Source organism: Mus musculus, chromosome 6 (assembly GCF_000001635.26).
Source record: "Mus musculus strain C57BL/6J chromosome 6, GRCm38.p6 C57BL/6J".
In the NCBI taxonomy this organism is placed as follows: domain Eukaryota; kingdom Metazoa; phylum Chordata; class Mammalia; order Rodentia; family Muridae; genus Mus; species Mus musculus.
The window spans coordinates 134,843,682-134,869,058 of record NC_000072.6 but is presented as its reverse complement, the minus strand read 5'-3'; the positions used below and the strand labels follow the sequence as shown (position 1 = coordinate 134,869,058).

Genomic DNA, 25,377 nt, shown 5'->3' with positions numbered 1-25,377 from the left:
GCTGGTCAGTAGTGCTCCCACTATTAGAGCCTATAAAAATTCTTTCCTGGGCCGGAGAGGTGGCTCATTGGCTAAGAGCACAGGTTGGTCTTCCAAGGACTCCAGCACCCACAGGGCAGCTCACAGCCATCTGTATTTCCAGTTTTAGGGAATCCAGTGACCTCTTCTGGCCTCTCGGAACACTACACACTTGTGGTGCACAGACATTCACACAAATGAAACATTCACACACATAAAATTTTTAAAGATTTTAAATATTTTTTGTTTGTTTCAAAGTTTTGTTTGTTTTTTCGTCTGAGCAGGTAAGTTGGCCTAAGAACTTGAGTCCAATCCCTGTAAGTCACACGTGAAGGAGAGAACCACTTGTAAGTTGTCTCTGATTTCCACACAAGTGTTGTGGCATGCAAGCACACGAGTGTGCACACACACTGACACTAAATGTACAAGAAAAATTGCAAACACTTTGCTATTCTCGTTCTGTCACTGGGTCATTACACACAAGTCTTCTATTTTTTTGTTCTGTCTTGCTATACTATATTTTGTTTTAATTTTCTTTTCCCTATTGAATTTTTCTTCTTTTTCTTTTTTTAAAAAATTTTCTTCCTTTTTTTTTTTTTTTTTTTTTTTTTTTTTTTTTGAGACAGGGTTCTCTGTGTAACCCTAGCTGTCTTGGAACTCACTCTGTAGATCAGGCTGGCCTTGAACTCACAGAAATCTGCTTGTCTCTGCCTCCCGAGCACTGAGATTAAAGACGTGTGCCATCACTGCCTGGCAGCCTGCTGAACTTTTCTATGGCCTACTAATTCACTGACGTCCCATACGCATTACATTTCAAGAACTTAACTTTTCCCAGCCTGGCGACACAGTATGCATTTGCATATTACCTTCTGGAAAGGAGTGGAGGATAGCACTGGCTAGACCATACACCAGAGCCCAGAAGAACTGGTTGGGAAGCTGGCTGGGACGAGTTTAATCATTCTTTGGGAGCGAGTGCCCAGTCATCTACAGTCTTTGCCTTTTCTGGTTTCCATCCTAATCCAAGCAGCTGGGGAAGCCTTCAACATTCTTTTATTTAAATTCATGTTATTTATTAGTGGTGGCGGTAGGCTGCACTTGTAGAGATCAGAGGGCAGCTGCAGGCATCAGGTCTCACTGTCCACCATGGTGTAGGTTCCAGGGCTTGACTACAGGCACCTTCTCCCACTGATCCGTCTTACTGGACTAAGCCTTGAAAGCACTCTGTGCTATTTCCCACATACATGCTGTGACCCATCCATACGTACCCTAGGACACGTGTCACCTTCTCTGAGTCATACACAAGTAAAGCAGCAAGTGGCAGTGCTAGGCTTGCCAAAGAGAGGAATGACATTTTTCTGGGCTCTGCGATCACAGACACCCTCAACTATGGCTCTACTGTGACCCACAAGGACACCAAGGGCAAGATTTGACATTTTCTATAAATTCAGACAGGAGGCCTTTTATTGTAATCACATTTTTTTCTTACTTATGTGAATGTGTGTTGGGGTGCCCCCAGAGGCCAGAAAAAGGCGCTGGATCCTGAGGTTGGAATTAAGGCTATTGTGAACTACTGAACACAGGTGCTGGGTGACAAACTTGGGTCCTCTACAAGCACAGTATGTGTACCTGAAAGGTGAGCTATCCATTCCGGCCCATGAAGTTCATCTCTGCCAGACAACCCCTTCTCTTTCTAGATTGAAGCTCAACTTGTCTTCCAAACTCACACTCTCCATTGTCTGTGTGACTCAGAGCTTGGTTCCTTGGTTCCCAGTTGTTTAAGTTTAGAAATGAACCAGTATATTAGAGAATATTTTTCATTACTGGGTATGGTAACACACACTCCTAATCCCAGCCCTCTGGAGATGGAGGCAGAAGAATCAGGAGTTCAAGGTCATTGTTGGCTACACAACAAGTTGGAGTCCAGCTTGGGCTGAGACTTTGTCTCAAAAGCAAAACAACACAAGACAAAAGGAATTTAGTTTAATGAAATAAGGGCTTACAGACAAGCCTGGTTTGCATTGCCATGGGCTAGTTAACACGAGCTGCAGATAATAAGTCATTGTTTAGCAGTCTACGTGTATTGGCTCATCCTTTCCACAATTCCACGATGTATTTATGGGTTTTGCTCTTCTGTTTTTGATTGGGTTTATAGCCCAGGCTGGCTACATACTCAAAGTGATCTTTTTTTTTTTTTTTAAGATTTATCTATTTTTATTATATATAAGTACACTGTAGCTGTCTTCAGACACTCCAGAAGAGGGAGTCAGATCTCATTTTGGATGGTTGTGAGCCACCATGTGGTTGCTGGGACTTGAACTTCGGACCTTTGGAAGAGCAGTCGGGTGCTCTTACCCACTGAGCCATCTCACCAGCCCCTCAAGGTGATCTTGCTTCAGCATCACCTGCGATGAGTTTATGATCATCTCTATTCACCAGATCATGAGACTGGAACTTCTCCATGAGGCAGCTTGTCAGGTTGGAGTCTGACAGCTGGTATTCTGACTCGGGCCCTCCTACAACCCTGTGGCTTGTTCCTCACCATATCAGCTGTCTCCTTAGAGAACATGAGTGGTCCCACCCAGACATGCCCTGTAGGCCTGATCACAACCTCAGTAGAACAGTACAGTCGGAAATAAGCCGTCGTTCTGATGGCATCAAGATGGAGTGTAATGAGCTGGCTCACACTTTTCTCTTGGCCATAGATTGGCTCCTCGACCTCTGGTACCGAATGGTCTGAGATCCAGAAGGTAGTCTGTTCTCGGTGACAGAGCATCAGTGCAGGCCAGGTGTCGGGGCACACACTTCAAATCCCAGCACTCAGGAGGCAAAACAGGCAGATCTGTGTTTAAGCCATTCTGGACTACATAGCAAGGTTCAGGACAGCCAGGGCTATGTAGTTAGAGCCAATCTCAAAGGCCAAGGAAATCCCCAAACAGAGCCGTTAGATTTTGATCTACAATCATCCACAGAAGCTGACAGGCTGGCACACCCTCATTATCAGCACTCAGGAGGCAGAGGCAGGAGGATCTGGAATTTCAAGGGTTAGCCTGGTCTACACACCGTAAACTCCCGGCCAGCAAGAGAAAGGACAACAAAATATACCTTCAGGCAAGCTTTTAGGTTGAGATGCTTCCTTCAAAGGACCAATACAAAGGCTAATAAAAACTCATTTTTTCCTTTCTTCCTTCTCCTCACATGCTTGGCTAATGTGTCTGGAATGAAATGAGTCAGACACCTGTCTCACTGAGCCCTGCATTTTATGGCTCAGACTTCAGTGGAAAAGACCCTTCTGGTTGTTTGGCTGCTTGACTGATTGATTGGTTTTCTGTTTTATTTTGTTTTTCTTCTGCTTTTCAAGACAATGTTTCTCTGTAGTCCTGGCTGTCCTCAGGACCAGGCTGGCCTTGAACTCAAAAATCTGCCTGCCTCTGCCCACCTGCAGGCACTTATTTATTTTAAAGATTTATTGTATTTTTATTTGTGTGTGTGTGTGTGTGTGTGTGTGTGTGTGTGTGTGTGTGTGTGTGTGTGTGTATGTATGTATGTATACACAGTCAGTGTGTGTATTGTAGATGTGTGCAGGTGCCTGTGGAGGCCAGAAGAGGACATCAGATCCTCTGGAGCTGTAGTTAGTTGTGAGCAGCTGAGTGGGTGCTGGGAATTGAACCTGGGAGACCAGCCAATGCTCTTAATTGTTGAGCTATTTCTTCAGACCCTATTTAACTTAATGTGTGTGTGTGTGTGTGTGTGTGTGTGTGTGTGTGTGTGTGTGTGTGTGTGTACATATTCATGCCAAGCTCACTCAGCAAGCACAATGGCTATCTTAGCTTGCTTCTGTTCCTGTGGTAAACACCATGACCAAAGGCTAGTTGGGGAGGAAAGGGTTTATTTTGCCTCACATGTCCCTATCACAGTCTATCACGAAGGGACGTCAAGGCAGAAGCCTGGAGTCAGAAACTGAAGCACAGACCAGGGAATAATGCTACTCACTGGCTTGCTCAACTTGCTTATTTACACAGCACAGGACAACCAACCCAGTGGTCTAGGCTTTCCCATATCCATCATCTGTCAGGAGAATACTCCAACAGGTGTGCTTCCAGGCCAGCCTGATGGAGATGTCTTCTCCATTCGGGTTCCTCTTTCCAGATGACTCTAAATAATCGGCACAGCTGCCCAGCTTTCCTTATTTGTGGATTTTTGTTTCTGATACAGTCTCAAGTAGCCTAAACTGGTTTAGAACTTTATATAAAGACAAAGTTAGCCTTGAACTCCTGACTCTCCTGTTTTTACCTTCCAAATACTGGGGTGACACCAGTTTGCAGCACCACATCTAGCTTTGTTATTTTATGTTTTTTTTAGAAACTTAATCTTTTTTTTTTTTTTTTTGGAGGGGGTTATTTGTCACTATGGAGACCAGGCAAGACTCAGACTCATATAGATCTGCCTACCTTTGCCTCCAGAGTGCTGGGATTAAAGTCATATGCCAACATGCCCCGAGTCTTAAAATTAAAAAGGAGGAGGAGGAAGAGGAGGAGGAGGAGGAAGGTATAGCCAAATGGCAAAGTGGTGGTCTAATATGTAAGAATTAGGGTTAGTCCCCAACATTCCCCCAACCCACACAGACTTAAAAATCAGAAAGATGTAGGCAGGTTTGGTGGTTCGTGCTTTAGCTCTTAGGAGGTTGAAGACTGTCCTAAGTTGGAGGTCGGCCTGGACTATCATAGTTGAGTTCCAGGCCAGCCTAGGCTACAAAGTAAGACTATGTCTCATAAAAAGTAAATAAATAAAAGTATTAATTTAGAAGGCTTGGAGAAATGGCTCAGTGGTTAAGAGCACTGACTGCTCTTTTAGAGGTCCTGAGTTCAATTCCCAGCACCCACCGGGCAGCTCACAACTGCCTAATTCCAGTTCCAGGGGATCTGACGCCCTCACACAGACATATATACAGGCAGAACACCAATGCACATAAAATAAAAATAAATTTTAAAAATATTAATCTAGGGGCTGGTGAGATGGCTCAGTGGGTAAGAGCACCCGACTGCTCTTCCGAAGGTCTGGAGTTCAAATTCCAGCAACCACATGGTGGCTCACAACCATCTGTAACAAGATCTGACTCCCTCTTCTGGAGTGTCTGAAGACAGCCACAGTGCACTTACATATAATCAATAAAAAAATCTTTAGAAAATATTAATCTAAATTACATTTTTTTCCCAGAGCAGAGGAAGCCTCTTACCTTTTACAAGACTGAAATCAAGCCAATAAGTAAAGTTAAGGGTGATCTACCATTCCTGGCAAACTAAGTGGGTGAGATGGCTCAGCTGGTAAAGGTGCTTGCCACCAATTTGACTGAGTTCTGTCCCTGAACGGAAAGAGCCAGCTCTACAAAGTTTTTCTTTCACCACACACCTGCTATATGGTTCTTCTGCTATATGGTCCCCCCCCCCGCCCCGACCCCAATATATTTTATTTAATATTTACTTTTAATTTGGTACCCAGTTCTGTGTCACTCCTGCTTACTGCGACACAATTCGTGTGTTGGAGAAAAAAAAAAACGTCCTCCCTGCGCGCAGACCTTGAAAGGATGCACACACAGCCCGCCTTTGTTCAAATTCACCAGGAAGGGAAGACTGAAGAATCCGGACGCAGTTCTGAGAGACGCCGCTTGGCGGCGCTGTGGCTAGCGGGCAGAGTTTTCACCCAGCTACTCATTGGAATTCAGAGAAATCTTGGTCTCTTAGCAACCACACAGCCAAGCTTGCAGAGCACCCAGACTCAGCTGTGGGTTCATCAATCAGTGTGCTCCAAACGCAAAGCTTCTAAACATCAGAGGAAATTCCCCAGCAAATAATACCCGTTACGGGCGCGAAATCGCTACTCAAAATATTGTTTTAAACTATTTTACAAATGTGATCATGCTCAAAAGGCCCCAACAGACCGCCAAATCCACAGCACTTACCGTGGCCTCTCCGTTTTCTGTTCCTTTTTTTTTTTTTTTTTTTTTCTTTGTAAGTCAGCTTCTCATGTATCCTGGGCTGGCTCTGAACTCCCCGATCCTCCTGCCTGTACGTCCCCAGTCCTGGGATTACAGGCACGCGTGACCACACTAGATTTTTTTCATTGCTGGCAGCAACCCCATCTGTTGCTTGGACTTGGTGCACGCTCGGTGAGCTCTGTACAGACCGAGCTCCTGCCTGCCCCTCGGCTGCTTTCATAATTAGGTTCAGAGGACATGCAGATGTCTCCATGGCAATACACGCTTTCCCCTGAGTGGGTGCGCATGTGCAGGGTTAAACAGACAATTTGACTTGGTGTGGAAGGAATTCACTGCAGGCCGGTCTCACTGACCTCAGGCCTCTCAGACCCTCTTTAATTTTTTTGAGCTGCTACAATCTGGTAGGTTCTGGACTTTTCCCAAGTGTGGACATGTCAAGAAGTGCTATCTATTCTTTCGCAGAAGCCTCTTTTAAGAGGGTTTTTGGAGTCCAGTGAGATGATTCAGTGTTTAAGGGTGCTTGACACTGAGCCTGGCTCCTGAGTTTGGTCCCCTAAACCCACAAGGTGGAAGGAGAAAACAGATTCCCATCGTTTGAACTCTGATCTCTATGCATGCTGTGGCGCGCGCGCGTGTGTGTGTGTGTGTGTGTGTGTGTGTGTGTCTATTATAACCCTTATCTAAACCCATGTCTATAACCCCAGCATGTGGGAGGTACAGACAAGAGAGTTAGGAATTCAAGGCCAGGATTGGCTACAGGAGTGTGTGGGAAAACAAAAACCAAACCAAACCAAGTCAAAACAAAGGTATTGCTTTAGTGACTGACTCCATCAGCTCTGAGTTATACAGTAGACGTTACAGAGTTTGGATTGCCTTCATACTTGAAGGACGTGGGATTTTAGCTCCCCAGGGTGACCAAACGCAGGCTGAGGAGGCAGACCTGGAGGTCGGAGGACATCATGTGGTTTGGAGCATGCAACAGTCGACATGGCCTTCCAGCACTTTACTAACCAAAGCGTAGATGCAGAAGACTGATGCTCCTTTAGGGAAACGTTCCAGAGACGCTGCAGTAAGGTGGATACTGTTCTTTTATGTAGTCATGGCAACCTGGCTCTGGTTCCCATCTCTAAACCCAGCACTGGATAGGTGGCCACAGGAGATCCCTGGAACCTGATGGCGGGAAACCAGTGATTTCCAGGCTCATTGAGAAAAGAAAGTGCAGAAGATTGACAAGGGTCTGATGACAGCCTTCCCTGCTCTGTGCTTCAAGTTGGCCTGTACCCACCCCCTGTTTAATGAATTCCTGTCTCATTTGTTAGGTTCGCTCTCTCCCTCCTTTTGAGAAGAGTCTATCACAGTCCCTCGAACCCTGCTCAGGGTGACTTTGAACTTCTGATCTGCCACCTCCTGCGTGCTGGGATTGCAGGTGTTCACACCCTGTCTGTGTGGTGCCGGGGACGTTTGAGCTGGTGTCTGCCAGACAAGCACTCTACCCATCGAGTTCAGCGCCTGGCCCGTTTCCGCATTTGTCCTCAAGACGCTCCCATGATGTCCCGCTCCGGGAGGCTTTAGAGTTTTCAAAGACTTTTTTTTTTCCATACTAGGCAGAGTTCCTGATCTCTCTGGTTGAAAAGCTCATGTTCTCATAGTTTTGTCCTTTTTGGCTGGGAATACTAAACGACGAGGGTCACTCTAACAAGGCCCGGGGCATTCTCCACTTGCATCTCCTCCCAGGCCTCACAGACGAGCCATGACGTGAAGGGATGTTTGCTGTGTCTTTCTGATATTCCTTTCTCTTCCCGTGGCTCTTGGGTTTGGCTGCTCCAGCTTGAACAGCACGTTTGTATCAGTATTTTTGCTCTTCTTTGTTTTGTTTGGTTATTTTAAGACAAGATCTCTCTCTATAGCCCTGTCTGGTCCAGAACTATGTATTGATCTTCTTGTGTTTTTTGAGTTGGCATCTCATATAGACCTGGTTGGCCCCAAACTTGTGATGTTGCTAAGAATGAACCTTCTACCTTTAGCTAAAAGTGGGCGGGACAAGTTTAATGAGGATCATTTCCTGTTTGTTGCTGTAGTCCCAGTAGGGGTGCTCTGGCTGTGGACCTGGGTGGTCTGTCCTGGCCTTCAGACTCAGTTCAGAGTCATTGGTCCCAGAGTCTTGAAAGTGCTTGCCAGGAAGAGGTTGCTGAGGGACACGAGACCGGACTGGGCTTTTCCCGTTCAGATCTTTATCCAACAGAATAGTCTGCTAGGCACAGCTCACTGCCTAACTCCAGCCCAGCCCAGCACAGCCCAGCACAGCCCAGCCATGCTTGGGACCCTGTAACAAGCAAGTAGTAGATTAGTTGAGTTTGTGGTGACCCCAGGATTAAGAATTCAACTGAAGGCTGGGTATAGTAGCATAGCCCTTTAATCCCAGCACTCAAAGAAACAAGGCATGTCGATCTCAGTTCCAGGACAGCCTGGTTTACAAATCGAGCTCCAGGCCAGCCAGAACTGCATAGTGAAACCCTGTTTAAATAAAGATAGAAAAGAAAAATAAACACAGCTGATCTTCTGCCTCATGGTTCCTAGAGTGGGACAGGGCTGCAACAGTTTCAGTCACAGCTACAATGTGTCCTGTGCCATAATCTGACTTTCTGGACAGCTCCGTGCTGTTTACAGTCTGAGTTCCTTCAGCCAGTTCTTCACCCTCTATACTCTGTGTCTCAGATGTACTGTTCTGAGCTGTATTGACCCCCATTTTGGCCATTTCCAGGGGTGCATCGGAGCCTGACTGTCCATGGTCTGTAGCATTCACCTATATCCACAGAGTACACACACCTATACCCCTGCTGAATAACTACCAAACTGATGTCACTGAACAGGGAGAAGAGGCACACTTACTTGGGTTAAAGCAAGCTGTAAAATGCCATTATTTTGCATACTTTTCACACAGGCACCCCTAGTGAGTTGAGGAATATAAAAAGGTGTGCCGATTGAGTAAGTTCTAGGCAGGCCTAGGCAACGGGAATGGTTCAATGAGCAGATGGTAGGAGGTTTTCTTCCATGAGGGCTTCTTAAGGGGGAACTGGATCTGGAGATCAGGCCCATCAGACACTTTAACTGAGTGACTTTGTGCAGTGCACACTCAGCAAAACTTTACATGACAGTCCAGACAGATTAATGACCACTTGTAATCAAGTAAGACAGAGAGTAAATAAGTGGTTCTTAAAATGAACCTAACTAATTGAAGGCTATTATTGCCACAAAGAGCCTCCAATTATACCAACTCAAAGGATAAGTATAACAATATATAGAAACCACCTGGGAATATCCTAATACTGCATTTTGATATGAGCTCATTAAATCTTTTTTTAAGATTTATTTATTATATGTAAGCACACTGTAGCTGTCTTCAGACACTTCAGAAGAGGGTGTTAGATCTCATTACAGATGGTTGCAAGCCACCATGTGGTTCCTAGGACTTGAACTCAGGACCTTCGGAAGAGCCGTCTGCGCTCTTAACCACCGAGCCATCTCACCAGCCCCAAACACTTCTATTTTTGATAACTTAAATCCTTACATACTGTGAATATTTTTATTTTCAGATTTATTTAGTTTGTCTATGGGTGTGGTCAAAAGACAGTTTGGGGGAGGGGGCTTTCCCTTCTGCTGTATGTGTGGGTTCTAGGGATCAACTCAGGTTGTCAGTGTGGTGGCAAGCGCCTTTACCTGCTGACCATCTTGCCAAGCCAATCCCGTGTTATTTAACAGGCAGGTTTTCATACCCCTGTGACTCAGAAAATGGACTAAGGACCCGCCCCATACATTTAAATAAGAAAGGATCATGTGTCTGTGTGCTTGCCTTAGTGAACGCCTATGCAACACCTATGTGCAGGGGCTCATGGGATCTCCTGCAACTGTAGTTAGTTACCTGGGTGCTGGGAACTGAACCTGGGTCTTCTACAAGAGCAGTAAGCAGTCTTCAGCACACTTGACCGTGGAAGCAGAGGTTAGCCCACCACTCTAGTTCTCCCCGTTCTACCATGTGGGGCCTGAAGTCAGGCTGTCCGGCTCTAGCGGCTGTAGGTGTACACAGTTACCCCAGTGCTGTCAAACAGGCAACTGAACGTTATTTTGGTGAAGATACTTTATTTTTCATAAAAATATAATTGTACAATTCTTTTCTGAGGAAAAAAAATCCTTCATTTGCCCCCAAATACCATGTGGTTTAATCATCTTTCATCTTTTAAAAAACAAAATATGTACTTTAATATTTGTCACAGCATGCAGCTGATCTCTGTGAAAAATAGTATTTATTTTTGTTGATCTTACTTGACTTTAACTAAAAGTAAAGCACAGCTTAAACCTGTGTTTCTATCACCAGCCAAAGCAGACCCACTGTGGGGCAAAGACGCTGAAGTTACAGCTGGTGCCGCTGAGCGTGTCCACGAGGCAGGCAGTGGCAGGGACCGCAGCACTAAAGCTCTGATTTGGGCATCCCAGGAACATTTTAGATAAGGACAGAAAACAAATTAATAACTTCACCTACAGCCTAAATGTTGACCTGACCAGATCAACTCCATATTGCACCAGTTGCTCCAGTACGTGGGAAGCAGATGCTAGAGTGGCAGAGTTGGATTGGTGTGAATGTGCAAATATATTTTCTCCTTAATCTCTGAAAAAAAAAAAAAAAAAAAGAAGCCAGGCACTTGGCCTCTTCCTGCCCTAGAGAATGGCCTTGGGCTCTGTCCTCCCAGCTTGCTCTCCTCTGGGAAGGAACTGCAGTTAGCCTGCAGTGCCTCGATGGATGGGAGTGACAAGAGATGCTGCAGCTGTTGGAATCTGGAACAGTGATTAATTAGATCACAGATTCGGGAGAAGGGCCAGCACAGTAGCTGAGCAATCACCATGCCCCCTTCAGATGCTGAGGGCCATTATCTTGGTTTGATGGCTCCAAAACACTAAAGAGATACAGGCCCTAGAGAAAACTCAAAGCGTAATCAACATTCACTCCAAAGTCCATCTCTTCTACTTGTGGATGACCGTGTGGTTACAAGGACAACCTGGGATGACCCTGAAACTACAAGTACAACCTGCAGAGGCTTCAAGCACAGTGAGACATTCCACTGAGAGGCCACACTCATCCTGGAATGTTTGCTTTAAAAACATTTTTTTTTCCTGGAGAATTCAAAAAGTAACAAACAAAGCAACACAAAGTTCTGCAAAGTAAGAGTCTACGACTGAGTCGCCCCACTGGCAGAACACGCCATCCCAGTCAGAACACTACATTGAAAACACTTACATTCGAAGGGCCTGAACATCAACAGTCCTTGTCTCCACTTATGGTCCTAAGAAGACATTAAATACCCTTAATGCCCATTTTTCTAAAACACAGCGAATCCCAGCAAGCTGGGCAGGTGCTCTGTCGGCGGGCACACACACCTAGCATGGAGATCTGAGTTCCACGCCTGCGCTCAAGGGATCTTCAGCTAACAGAAGGCAACTGGTCAGGAGACATGCCTGTCAAGAGATCACAAGCTACACAGTCCATCTCTCGTCCCACCTCACAGACAACCTTCCAGGCACGTCTGAACCGCAGCTTGCAGGCTGCGTATACCTCAGAATAACTAGGAATGTGGCCCAGCACTAAACTGTAAACTCACTTAAAACATTCAATTCTCAGGCTTCAAGTCACAACATCAAAAGGTTGGACATGCCTGTAACTATGATACCTCCCTTCAACTGCCAGTCTGTGGCAAATACTTCTTTTTCTGGAAGTCAAATTCCTGCTTCATCAGAGGGAGGAACAATTGTAATTAGCAGCAACAGAGAATACATATGACTGAACTAGTGAGAGAAGCGAGTAAAGTAGAAATTCCTTGTCTCTGAACCTCTCCTACTATGAGCTTTGCCCCTAACCACACTCCACGTGCAAATTCGGCTGTGCTGGGAACCATACAGAGCCACATGCGACTCCAAATACCCACCAGGCCCCAGGCTGCAGTACAGGGTGCAGCTCAGGATGCCCCAGCACAGTGGGGGCACAGGCTAAAGCAGGTACAAGCACACAGTAGGCTTCTTTCTCTCTGGCTCAGAACACATTCATAAGGACACTCATGTCAGGGAAGAACTGAGTATTCTGCCAACAGCAGCAGCCATAGCGTCAGCAGCAGGATGGCCTGTGCTCTACACAGCAGATACCCAGTCTCAGCAGCTACGTTCATTCTGTACGCTTTAGAAAAACCCCATGCCTCAGCTGAGTGCACAAGCAAATGTGTGTGCCAATGTGTGTACATGGAGACATACAGCAGAAACCACGTCACACATACTGCAGGTTAAGGTAACGGATGCTACTAAGAGAACTTTTCACTTAAAAATAAACTGTGGCTAATTATTCTCCAAGCATGGATTTGGCCCTAGCCAGCTTTCATAAATACAGTCAGAGGAAGAGCAAAATGAGGCTGTCAGGGGCCTTGTATTGGGCTTTGTTATGGACATTCTTTAAAACAGGCATATCACTATGGGTTATAAAAATAGAAGTGTGTATATCTGTTAATACTCACAGCTTATGCTGGAATGGCTCACAGACAAGCAAACATTACTCAAGTAACTAGAAAGGAGTAATATTGGGTCCATAAAGGCTGAGAACCACGGGAGACAAACAGCCTATTTGGTTTCTTTTTGTAGGGTGATTAAAAACAAGAAAAGAAGTGACAACTAAACACACACACACAAATCCATCAATTACATAGGACAAGTAGAAATTAACCATGAAAGCCACAGGGCTAAGGTGCAAACGTGCGCTTCCATCCACTTCCTCCGCTCCCACAGGCTCGGCATCACGACTGTTAACCGATGTGGTGAGCGACACAGAGCAGGTCTGAAGGTCGCCGGCAAGTCTAAGTGCTGCGCAAGGACCTTCCCGACGCATCATCACACATTACGGTAGAAACTTTGGGTTCACAGAGACGCTTACTGAGCAGTAAGCAGAAAATGGAGCCAAGAAGCAAAGTCCTGCCCCATTCGTCCTCCATAGACATCACACCATTGGCTTTGATCACGGACTGCCTTTTATATGATCTTCACCCTGGACACAAAGCAAATGCAACAAGAATGATGTCAATCATTTTGAAGTTTGCTTAATCAACTCTAAAACTCATGACTTTATGTATTTGTTTGTCCATTCATCTCTATCATCTATCTCTGTGTGTGTGTGTGTGTGTGTGTGTGTGTGTGTGTGTGTGTGTGTGTGCAGGCATGTGTGTCATGGCACACATGCGGAGGTCAGAACACAACCTCAAGTCCAGGCTTTACCTTCCACCATGTTTGCGATAAGGGCTTTGTTGTTTTTCTTTTTTTTTCTCTTTCTTTCTTTCTTTTTAAAGATGTATTTATTTATTTATTTATTTATTTATTTATTTATTTATTTATTTATTTATTTATTTATTTATTTATTATAAGTACACTGTAGCTGTTTTCAGATACACCAGAAGAGGGCATCAGATCTTATTACAGATGGTTGTGAGTCACCACGTGGTTGCTGGGATTTGAACTCAGGACCTCGGGCTGGTGAGATGGCTCAGTGGGTAAGAGCACCTAACTGCTCTTCCGAAGGTCAGGAGTTCAAATCCCAGCAACCACATGGTGGCTCACAACCATCCACAATGAACTCAGGACCTCTGGAAGAGCAGTCAGTGCTCTTACCCGCTGAGCCATCTCTCCAGCCCTCTCTCTGTTGTTTTTTGACTGTGTACACCACAACTGCCAGCCTATGAACTTGCACAGACTCTCCTGTCTCCACTTCCCATCTGACCGCTGATGTGCTGGGATCCCAGAGCATACTCCTGAGCCTGGCTTTATGACTCGGTCCTCATGCTTTTGTAGAAAGCATTTCACTCACTGAACTATAGTCAGCCCATCCTGAGTGGCTGCTAGTTATTCGAGTCAGGGCTGATGTAGTGTTTCTCAAACACTACTGCACCAGAGGATGACCGTGAACCCCTCTCGTCAGGTACTGCAATTACAGGTGTGACACCCAGTGCCAGGGCAAGGGGGAGTGTGTGGGCACATGTGCATCCTAGCACAGCACAGAGCACCCAGTGCCAGGGCAAGGGGGAGTGTGTAGGTGTGGGGAATTGTAGGCTGGTATCCAGTTGAGCTGAGGTCTGAACCCTGATGGTCATAATTCACCTACATGACACAGTAGGCGTTCCCTTATGCTCCTGGAACTCTGGCCCCTGCCTAAGTTACCGACCCCCCACAGCCCACACAAGAGAAGCATGGTCAGTAGTCATGTAAGCAATGGCCCAAGCTTCTGACCTTCAGGCTAAACTCTTCCCCAGTTACCTAGCAACAGTGAAGACCATAAAAAGGGATGCTCAGCCGCCACCAAGCTCTCTTACTCCTTTGTCCTCTCACTTCTCTCTCCTCTTCCCTTTCTCTTTGTCTTCTTCTTTCCTCTCCTCTCTCCTTCTTTCTCTCTAGCCTTTTCCTCTTCCCCCTCTCTCTTTCTCTTTCTACCTTCTCTCTTTCTACCTGCATTTCTATAATAAAGCTCTTAAACCAGAGTCTCTGCTCCTTCTAGATTCACTACGCCACTCTCACCAGTGTTGGGAACCTCTTCCCTTATCCCTCTCTCCTATAACCCTGGTGGCTTTAGCAAAGTAGCTCCGGGGTCCCCAGGCAGGGCTGCCCCTTGGCTACCCCCTGAAGAGTGGGATAGAGTAATGCCACCCAGGGATGAGTGGATAGGATAGGTAGCAGCCCTCCCATGCCTGACTGACCAGAGAATAGGGAAACTCTGGTGGGACGTGAGCCTCTTTTCCCTTTCCCCACTTCCCCAGGGCCCCCCCTGGGCCTCCCTTTATTTGTTCCCAACATGTGGGCACACGCATCCTAGCACAGCACGGAGCACTCAGTGCCAGGACAAGGGGGAGTGTGTGGGCACATGTGCATCCTAGGTCACAGGAGGCTGACAAGGAGGATGCTGAGTTCCAGCCAGCTTGGGCTGCATAGTAAGTGAGACCCTGCCACAAAACACAAAAAAGATAACACAAAGAAGCCCCAGCAACAGAACAAAACCCTAAACTCAAACACGTCTCAAAATTATACACACACAGAGACACACACACACACACACACGAACAAATGGCCAATCTGCACAAGGAAAACCATTCAGAACCAATGGTCATTAAGGAAATGCACAATGGAGATACTGAGATGGCTCAGTGGTTAAACATGCTTTCCACACCGTCTCGGTGACCTGCGTTTCATCCCCAGGACTGATATAAACCTAGGAGAGAACAGACTCCACAAAGTTGCCCTCTGACCTCCACACATGCTCTGTGTACAGGTACAGTCTGTCATGCACACACACAGTAATAATAAAAACATGACAAAATATTGCTTCATGCTCACTAGGAGGGCTATAGTTTTTAAAAAAACAACCTGGATACTGGGCATGGTGGCACAGACCTGTAACTGTTATCTGGGAGGGGAGGCAGGCGCAGAAGGATTGCAGGAAGTTCAAGGTCAGCAGAGGTAGGAATATTTGAGTTGAAGGCCAGCCTGGTCTACTGAGCAAGTTCCAGGACAACCAGGACTACATAGAGAGACCCTGTTTCAAAAACCAATAAATAAGTAAAATTTAAAAAATCAAAAATAGGGCTGCCATAGTGGCACGTGCCTGAAATCCCTGCTACCAGAGAGACCGAGACAGAAGGATCACTTGAGCCCTGGAATTCAGTCAGCCCCAGGCAACAGAGTGAGACCTCATCTCTCACAAAATAAAATAAAAGATAGTAATAAAATAAAAGTAATGATGAGATGTAAATAAAACCAATTAGTAAAAATGTAACACATTCTGACCACCATAGGAAACTGTTGGCCCAGCAGTTTGTCCCCAGGTGCACACACACACGAGCTGTGCTGCATGTAGTGTAGTCCCAGCACCTGGGAGCTGAAGGCAGGAGGATCAGGATTCAGGTTATCATCAGCTATACAGTGAACTCCAGCACACCAGACCCCCAAAATGTCAAGCCCCACACAGTCATATACACATTTTCACGGCAACACTGTTGACAATAGCCCAAATATCAACAGGTGGAAACACATGGCTCTCAATGGATGGGTGGATAAATAACTGTGGTATGTGCATCTATAAAATAATGGACCATAAGAAGGAATGACATTGTGATACAGGTGGAATATGAAAAGGTGGGCTGGGGAGATGGCTCAGCCGGTAAGAGCACTGACTGCTCTTCCAGAGGTCCTGAGTTCAATTCTCAGCAATCACATGGTGGCTCACAACCATCTGTGATGGGATTTGATGCCCTCTTCTGGTGTGTTTGAAGACAGCAACAGCGTACTCATAAAATTAAATAAATAATTCTTTTTAAAAATGAAAAGATTAGGTTAGGCTAAAGAAGTCAGATGCAGAAGTTAATAAATGATTCCGTTTTTACAAAATATGTACAATGGATCAGTCCATTGGGATCTCAGGTCAATGGTTGCAAAGGGCTGGTGGGGAAGGTCAAAGGATTGAATGTTTACAGGCCAGGGGTCTCAAAGAGTGATCACATATTTGTAGTTAGAAATGATAGTTCTGTAACACTGTGAATATACCAAATAGCTCTGCATTGTTATTTTAAAATGGTTGATTTTTTTGAAGTTTTTCATTTTGTGGTACATGTGTTTTACTTCAACAAAAATAAAAACAATGCTGAACTGGGGGTATAGAGAACTTACTCATCGTATCTGAAGCCACAGGTTCAATTCCCCACCACTGCAAAAGAACAAAAAAAACCATCCTCAGTTACACCTTACTGTAGTCACAACCTAGACCTGAGAGACTAGCCTCTGGCATTGTACTCTGAACTACTAGGAGCTCACCCAGCTGAACTGCTCTCTCTCCTTTTATTTCCCTATTTTGGTTTTTATCTTGGGCTTGAATATAAGGCCTAGAGCAGTGGTTCTCAATGTGTGGGTCTCGACCCTTTGACAACCCACAATCTTTACATTACGATTAATCTTTTGGATTGGTTTGCTTTCTGTTTTTGTGTTTTGTTTTGTTTTGTTGTTTTGTTTTGTTTTGTTTGGAGACAGGGTTTCTCTGTGTAGTTCTGGCTGTCCTGGCCTCATGCTATAGACCAGGCTGGCCTAGAACTCAGAGATCTACCTGCCTCCCAAATGCTGGGATTAAAGGTACGTGCCACCACCACCCAGTTTATGATTCTTAACTGTAGCAAAGTTACAAAGAAGCAACAAAAATAATGTTATGGCTGGAGGGGCCACACAACATGAGGAACTGTTATAGGGTCACAGTATTAGGAAGTTTGGGAACCACTGACCTAGAGTATGCTAACCTTTCACACACAGCCTAAGCTAAGCTATAGGCACTGAGAATATGATTCTTTAGCATTACTACTGGGAGTCAATGTGGGAGCTCGATGTTAAATCACCTTGTAATGTACTTGTAAAAACAAGTCAAAGAGAGTAGCTTTAACAGCCCCCTGAGGATCACTTCAAGTTATAGACTGACTACCATACCATTCATCAGCTGCCTGGGTTATTTTAGAGACACAGTGTCTTTCTATGAATCCCAGGCTGGTCTCCAACTTGGTGTCTCCCTAGTGATGGCAAACCAGGTGTACACCACCACACCCAGCCTTCAGCTTTCATTTCAGGATTAGGATCCTCTGACAAAACATTTGCTGATTAGCATTTTACAAATGACATTAGTACTTTACTTTATTTCAAGCTACACTGCTTAGTGGTCAACAAACATTCTACCTTGGGATGCTTGCTTAACAAAAATGCTGCCATAGACAGTACTCACACGAGTTGGTGTCAGCGTCTGTCTTCCCAGCTTTGGGATGCCTGCTTGAGCTCTGCTGAGGCTTGCTCTGCTCCTCGCCAGTGAGTAGGGCCCTTATTTCAGAAGGGATTTTCCCTTGGTCCATTGCCATGCACCACTGCTTGTACTGAAATATTTAATACACTCAGTAAAACGCTAAGTCAGAGTCCAGGCAGCACACGTGGAAATGCTAGACACAAGAGCTCTCCTGCAGGCTTGTGTGCAGCTCAGTGCTATAGCACTTGCTTAGAAGTCGCATATGCCAGGCAGCCAGCCATGAGCTTCCGGACACTGCTCTTACTGCCTCCATCTTGCCAAGGAGAGCGGGATTACAGATTGTGCACTACAGTATATCCAGCTATGTGGGTCCTGAGGTCTGATCTCAAGGTACGCTGCTCACTAAGTCATCTCCTGAGCCCTGCAGGGTTTTAGTTTTATTTTCAGACATAGTCTCATAGAGTCCAGAGGATGGCCTTGAACTCCTGATCCTTCTGCCTCCATCCCCCAAGTGCAGGGATTCCAGGCATGCACCACAATGGCCAGCTTTATTGCTTTTTGAAGAGCCAGCTTTTCAACAGTCATGGTAGTACCACATGTTTCCCCACCTGTCACCTCATCCCTGAGTGCACGGTGAAGGGGTTTTAATTGTTTTATCTATTCTCACACTTTTACAGTCCCTATGAAGTCTGAATGAATCATGCAGAGTAAACTCATGGAAACTCTTAACGGCAGCCTCCTTGCAGAACTGTGGCTGCTGTGCAGCTGTCCCACTTAGCGATACATTGTGAGCACCTTCCAGATCAGTAGATATGGATGTGCACTGTGACTCCCCACCTGGTCACCTGTAGGCTCATATATGAATACAGCACGGCTTATACCTAAATCTGCTACTGCACCTTTTTGTTTATTTGGAGGGAGGGGTGGATTAAGACAGGGTCTCATATATCCTAGATTGGCCTCCAACTCACTGTGCAATTGAAATGACCCTGAACTTCTCCTCTTCCTGCCTCCATCTGCTAAGTGCTGGTCACAGGATGTGTCATCACTGTTCATACAGTGCTGGCATCACACTCAGGACCTCGTGCATGCTAGAGAAGCACTCCACCCGCTGAGCTACCTCCCCACCCTCTGTAACTTCTCATTACACTTCCTACAGTGTCATGGGCATGCCTGTGGGGGTCAGAGGACACCTGCAGGCCAAGGGTGGGTTTAGGGACTGGAGGGTCAACAGCCTTGCTGGCAGGTACCTTGGTCTGCTGAGCCACTCTAACATCTTCCTTTTTCCTTTTCCTTCTAAAACTGGGATCTTTGGGGTTTGTTTTGTTTTATTTGTTCAGTTTGGGGAGAACTCCAGCTCTTTTTTTTTTTTTTTAAGGTTTACTTGTTTATGAGTACTTTGTTTGCAAGTACACCTGCATACCAGAAAAAGGCACGGGATCCTGTCATAGATGGTCATGAGCCACCATGTGGTTGCTGGGAATTGCACTCAGGACCTCTGGAAGAGCAGTGAACACTCTGAATCGCTGAGTCATCTCTCCAGTCACCATTTTTTTCCTATCAAAACATTCTGTAATGTTGGCACCAGCACTGTATTAAAATGTGTATTTGGTCCCATCTGGTGGTGGTGGTACATGCCTTTAATCCTAGGCATAGGCTTAGGCAGGAGGACCTCTGTGAGTTCAAGGCCAGCCTGGTCTACAGAGTAAATTCTAGGACAGCCAGGGCTACACAGAGAAGCCCTACTCAAAAATCAAAAGCAAACAAAAAGCCTCCAGTGTGAAAAGAGCTCCACATTGTCTCCAATGTGAGCACTGATGGCTAAGGACAGCTGTAGCTCCTGTCCTGCTGGGCCCCTCGTGACCTGCCAGGTTGGGACGGGTGTTTTATTGTTGGTGAAAGACTTTACCATTTCCAGTTCCTCTCGGAGTGCACATATAGCTCTTTCCCGACTGGATACCAACTCCTCCAAGTACTGGTACCTCAGCTTTTTCCTGGCCCGGCATTCTCTCGCACTCTGCCGGCTTCGCTCAAGTTTCGCTTTCAAGTCGATTTTGGCTGGCTTCCGTCCTCGCTTACCAGGCTTCTTCACTTTGCCTCCAACCACCTTTGCAAGAGAGAGGAGACAACATTTTCCTTTTAGTTTTCTTTATGGAAAAACAACTATGGCTGCCTACTGGCAAAGAGAATGTTTATAAACAAGGAAGCAAAGCCTACCCAGCCAAGAAAGCATAGTCCTGTCTCATCATCCTTCTGAGTCCTCGTTTTTTCCATAATTTTAATACTATGAATGTGAGATTGAGTAGAAAGCTTTTATTAATTCTTCAATAATAATAATAAAAATTTAAATTAACAGTGAATTCTATAATCCATATGAATATGGATATTTAAAATTATGTTTTAAATTATGTGTGTGTGTGTGTGAGAGTGTGAGAGAGAGAGAGAGAGGGAGAGAGAACGCGATCGAGCAGTTACCACGGAGACCAGAGGAGGTCACTGGATCCCCTCCAGGGTGAGTCATGTCTCACCTGCTGGAGACTTTCTGAAGCAAATGCTGGGATCTGAACTCATTCCCTGTGCAAGAGCGGTACCTGCTCTTAACCACTGAGTGAGCCATCTTGTTAGTCCCTATAAATAATGTTTATTGCCTTGAGAAAACTATATTAAAATTAAGTAAAATCATTCAAAACCCTGGGCTGGAGAGATGGCTCAGAGGTTAAGAGCATTTGCTGCTCCTGTGGAGCTCTAGGTTTGACCCTCAGAATCCAGGTGGTTGCTTATAAACATCTGTGGCACCAATTCCAGAGATCTGATGCCCTCTGCTGGCCTCCTCTGTCACTAAGTATGCATGTGGTGCATAGACATACATGCACTTATACACAGAAAATACCAAAACAAAAAATTTAATTAAAAAAGTAAACTTTTATCATGATTTTTAAAAAAGACTTTATTTTCTGTGTATGGGTATTTTGCCTACACATTTTTTTGTAGGACATGTGTGTCTGTTGCCTGCTGAGGTTGGAAGAGAGTATTGGATCCCTTGGGGCTGGAGTTGCAGACAGTTGTGAGCTGTCATGTGGGCACTAGAATCAAGCCTGGGCCATCTAGAAGAACAAGTACCCTTAACCACTGAGCCATCTCTCCAGCCCTAGTTTATCATGATTTCAACATAAGAAAGTTAACAAATGAGGACTTCCTTGCTTGGCATGGCAATGAACAGGTTTAATCTCATGTCTATTTTTAAGGTACTTTCGTTTTGTTTTGTTTTAAGGATGGCTACTGGGAGTTTATTCATTGCTTGGTGCAAGGCAGGTGCAAGGGTTCAGGAAAGGTCAATGGTGTGAGAGAAGAAGGGCTCTCTCCAGCTCCTGCTGGTGTCTATTGCTGCAGCAGCTTGCCTATTTTACTGGTGGGGTGGGCGGGCAGAGCTCTGGCCTAGCATCACGGAATCCGTGGGCTAGTTGGTGGTGCTGCCAGCTCAAGATGGCATCCTGGTATTAGCCTGGCCAGAATGTTTCAGTTTCAGGAGCAAGGCCATGGGTGATCAGGCTTCTGGAGGCCTGGAGGGATCTGCTGACTACTCAGGAAACTCCAACACTGTGGCTAGGCATGAGAGGATGGACTTCCCGAAGAAGAAGCTGGCACATTAGTGGCTGTGGTTGGCCTTAGGGAGACCCCAGTGCAAGGGTAGTTTCCCCCTGGGTACTTCCACAGGAGCTGTAGCTGGGTGAGGAGCCCAGTGGGCAGGTTACTGGTCATAGGATTCTAGGAGGCAGCTGCTGGAAGGGATGGCTGCTGTGCTAATGACACCTGAGCAGTGTCCTTCCTCACTGGCCTAGGCACAAGGTCATGGGTGGCAAGTTCTGGGGCCCTCGGCTGTGAACCTGTTTACAGGTATGAGTTATTACCTGTGTGCGTGCATACTTACTCCCTTTTTAATTTTAAATTTTAAAAATTTACAATTAGACAAAATATATAATGCCTACATTAAATCATATATAGATTGTAGGACCATGAAAGGCAGCCTGGTTCCTGGTTGGAAACCCTGATGACCCTGAGGGATGGCAGGCATTTTGCCTGGTTCCCAAACAATAGGCTCCTGACATGAGCCACAGCCCTCCATAGATCTGTGGCCATCAGTCACATAAGGGCAATGCCCCAAGCCCCTCCAAAGGTAGAGGATGTGACCTGTGGTCACATAGCCTCAAGACAGATCTCCATTTTTTGGGGGGTGGGGCAGGGTTTCTCTGTGTAGCCCTGGCTGTTCTGGAACTCACTCTGTAGAACAAGCTGGCCTAGAACTCAGAAATCTGCCTGCCTCTGCCTCCCAAGTATGGGGATTAAAGGTGTGCGTGCCACCACTGCCCAGTCAGATTTCCATTTTATGAGGTATCTAAAGGCATGGAGGCTTAGCCAATAAACTTCCCTTCCCAGACACTCCTCCCCTGCAAAATATATTTAACCTCAGGCCTGCCCTGAGAGGTAGGGTACTGTTTTATTCATCCACTTTCCACCATGACGATAAGTGTCTTAAATCCATGGATTGTCTCTTTTTGTTGCGATCTGCTTTGGGGAGCAATGGAGCAGGCCTTCACCTAAAGAGCCAGTTTCTAATCTCCCGCAGGAAGGCCTCTCAGCCCTCCCAGTCACCGCCTCCACTAAGCCAAACCACCCACAGAACAAGCCAAGGACACTACCCCTGCAGGACCCAGCCGGAGCACTCCCATTTTCCCCTTTGGCCCCAGGCTAGATCCAGCTCTTCTGAGGCTCCCAGCAGTGCTTGGGTGCCCAAGAGCCTGAGAACCAGACGGCCTGGCCTCCTTGCAGGCCCAGGACCACTGAGCCAGCTTAGTGTCCCCTGGATCTCAGACTGCACTCCCCCTCCTCACCCAGTGGTGTCCCCTGGCTTCCCATAGCCTGACATCTGCTCCTCTCCCCCACCCCACCCCACCCCCGCCCCTGGTATTGGAGTGGGTTAAGCGTAGTCAAACTCCCGTGTCCTGGACGCAGGATACCATAAACCCTACAGTAGATATATATGATGTTTCTAAGCAACTTAGCTATAAGCTCACTCCATAGATGTACTGAGCCCATAGGAAGACAGAAGATGCCCCTGAAGTTTTCAGTCATCGTGTCCAGCCTCTAGAAACTGGTTATTACTGCCCCAGACTAGCTCAGGTTTCCACCTGCTTCCACCTGTGTCACAGACAGGCTCTCCAGATCTGCTATTCGCTAATTGCTTAGGCACAATTATCAGGAGACTGGCAAAGAACGCCCCTCCCCCCCCAGGTTAGTTCTGAAACCAAGCCACCTTGGAGGTCACACTCCAGCAATGCCTTCACACCTTTCTTGGGGAAGGCCCGTTGGATCCAGTTTTTACAAACCCTAACATTGCCTTACTACTTCAGAGCTCTTCAAACATTTCCACAATTAGATTCTCCATCTCTACTTGACAAAACTGAATGATGTCCCATTTTCTCTGAAAACCACCTTTAGAGTAAGGCTGTATCTGTAGCTCAGGGACAGAGTTGGGGATTAGTGGTAGAGCCCTATTTTGTATAAAGTCCTGAGTTCAAGCTCATTTCCACCCACACAATCACTCTCATGAATGCACATTTATACCCTCAATGTACTGAATGCTTTTCAGATGATTCTAAAAGAGGTGTAAAATAAGACACCAGCAGTCAATCACTTCAATAAATCTAAGTCTGCAAGGCAACCAAGCTAAAGGACAATACTTATTTGTTTATCTATGACCATTATTGGTATCACATACAACAATGCCAAGTACACTATAAAAACTGGACCACTAAGTATAATGGTTAGATTTTTTTAAAAACTAAGGCCAGTGTTGTGGCACATGCCTTTAATCCCAGTATACTTTAGGAAGAGGTAGGCGGACCTCTGTGAATTCTGGGCCAGCTAGGGTTACATAGTGAGACCTTGACTCAAAATAAACCTAAACCAAACAAACAACAAAATAAAACAAACAAACAAAAACCCTATTTATTCATTTACTTATTGGTTCTGGAGTTCCAATACAGAGCCTCAGCCCTAAGAAACAAACAAGCAAACAAAACAAAAACAAAAACCCTAAAAACATAACACCCTCCAACCTTTAAAACAAACAGGCCACTTTTATACCCTTATCAAATTCCACTTCTATCATGATGGCTAACCATGGCCTCTAGTATCTTACAGGACAGCTTAGAAAGGAGACAGACTACTCCAGAGCTGTGGGGGAAACAGTACCATTTCCACTTGGTACCATATTAGGAGCTAGCTGGGGACTGGCATGATGGCTCAGTGGTTAAGAGCACTGGCTATTATTCTAAAGGACCAGAGTTTGATTCCCAGCACATCTACGGTGGCTTATCATCTGTAACTCTAGTCCCTGGGAATCCAATGTTCTCTTCTGGCTGCACTTGTAGGCACTGCACGCACTTGATGCATATACCTGTATGTAAAACATAAATTTTTGGGGGGGGGGGTTGGAGACAGGGTTTCTCTGTACAGCCCTGGCTGTCCTGGAACTCACTCTGTAGACCAGGCTGGCCTCGAACTCAGAAATCGCCTGCCTCTGCCTCCCGAGTGCTGGGATTAAAGGAGTGTGCCACCACGCCTGGCTTAAAACATAAATATCTAAGAAGCCAGCTACTTTAATACTTTGCCCTGGTAAGTTTCAACTTTTCAAAAGCGGGTCTGTGAACACTTTTAGGTCTGTACCATCATGTTTACATTCCAGTATAACCATACATTCCTCAGAAAGCTTTCCAGGGCCAAATGTTTGTGAGACATTGCAGAATGGCCTCAGTGACCTCAGCATTATGAAATTTTAGATGGTGCTTATACTTAATAAACTACCCAAGCTTAAAACAATGGTTTGAATGCATCTTGCATTACATCTGTGACTGTGAGTTTTTAGAAAGCAATATACAGGGCCAGGGACAAAGCACAGTGGTAGAGCACTTGCCTCGAATACACATGGTACATGCAATATAGAGCCAGGCATGGTGGAACATGCTGTATTCAATTCAGGAGGCCAAGGCAAGAGGACTGCTTTGAGTTCAAGATCAACTGCAGCTACCCAGAATGTGACCCTGTCTCAAAAGACACATACAGAAGGGGGGAGGGGGGAAGAGAGGAGAGGAGAGAGGAAAGAGGTGTATAGCATGTGTCTGTAATCTCAGCACTCGAGTAACTAAGCAAGCTCAGGAATTTGAAGGCAGACTGGGCTTTCTTCATATGGAGACCTTATCAAGGAAGGAAGGAAGGAAGGAAGGAAGGAAGGAAGGAAGGAAGGAAGGAAGGAAGGAAGGAAGGAAGGAAGGAAGGAAGGAAGGAAGGAAGGAAGGAAGGAAGGAAGGAAGGAAGAAGCAAGCGAGCCTGGTAAGATGACACAGAGTAACGGTACTTGTTGCATAAACTTGATGACCTGAATTCAATCCCTGAATTGTATGGTGGGATGGAAGGAGAAAATCAACTCCTCAAAAGTTGACTTCTGACCTGCATATGCAGGCCCTGTCAC

At 45.8% G+C, this 25,377-nt stretch overlaps 1 protein-coding gene across 4 annotated transcripts in view; it reads right to left on the bottom strand.

Moving 5' to 3' along the window:
* Window positions 1-25,377, bottom strand: part of Crebl2 (cAMP responsive element binding protein-like 2) — a 50,454-nt gene that overhangs the window by 11,522 nt on the left and 13,555 nt on the right. For 3 of the 4 annotated variants that reach the window (XM_011241329.3, XM_030255356.1, XM_011241328.3), the window contains 4 exons: window positions 19,759-19,956; window positions 17,835-17,979; window positions 16,745-16,781; window positions 5,975-13,085 (listed from right to left, as the gene is read on the bottom strand). In XM_011241329.3, the coding sequence (XP_011239631.2) occupies window positions 16,768-16,781; window positions 17,835-17,979; window positions 19,759-19,956 (357 nt within the window). In that variant the 3' untranslated portion in view covers window positions 5,975-13,085; window positions 16,745-16,767. Of the gene's footprint in view, window positions 1-5,974; window positions 13,086-16,744; window positions 16,782-17,834; window positions 17,980-19,758; window positions 19,957-25,377 lie in introns of those variants that run through there. The other variant, NM_177687.3, reaches the window with a different exon arrangement.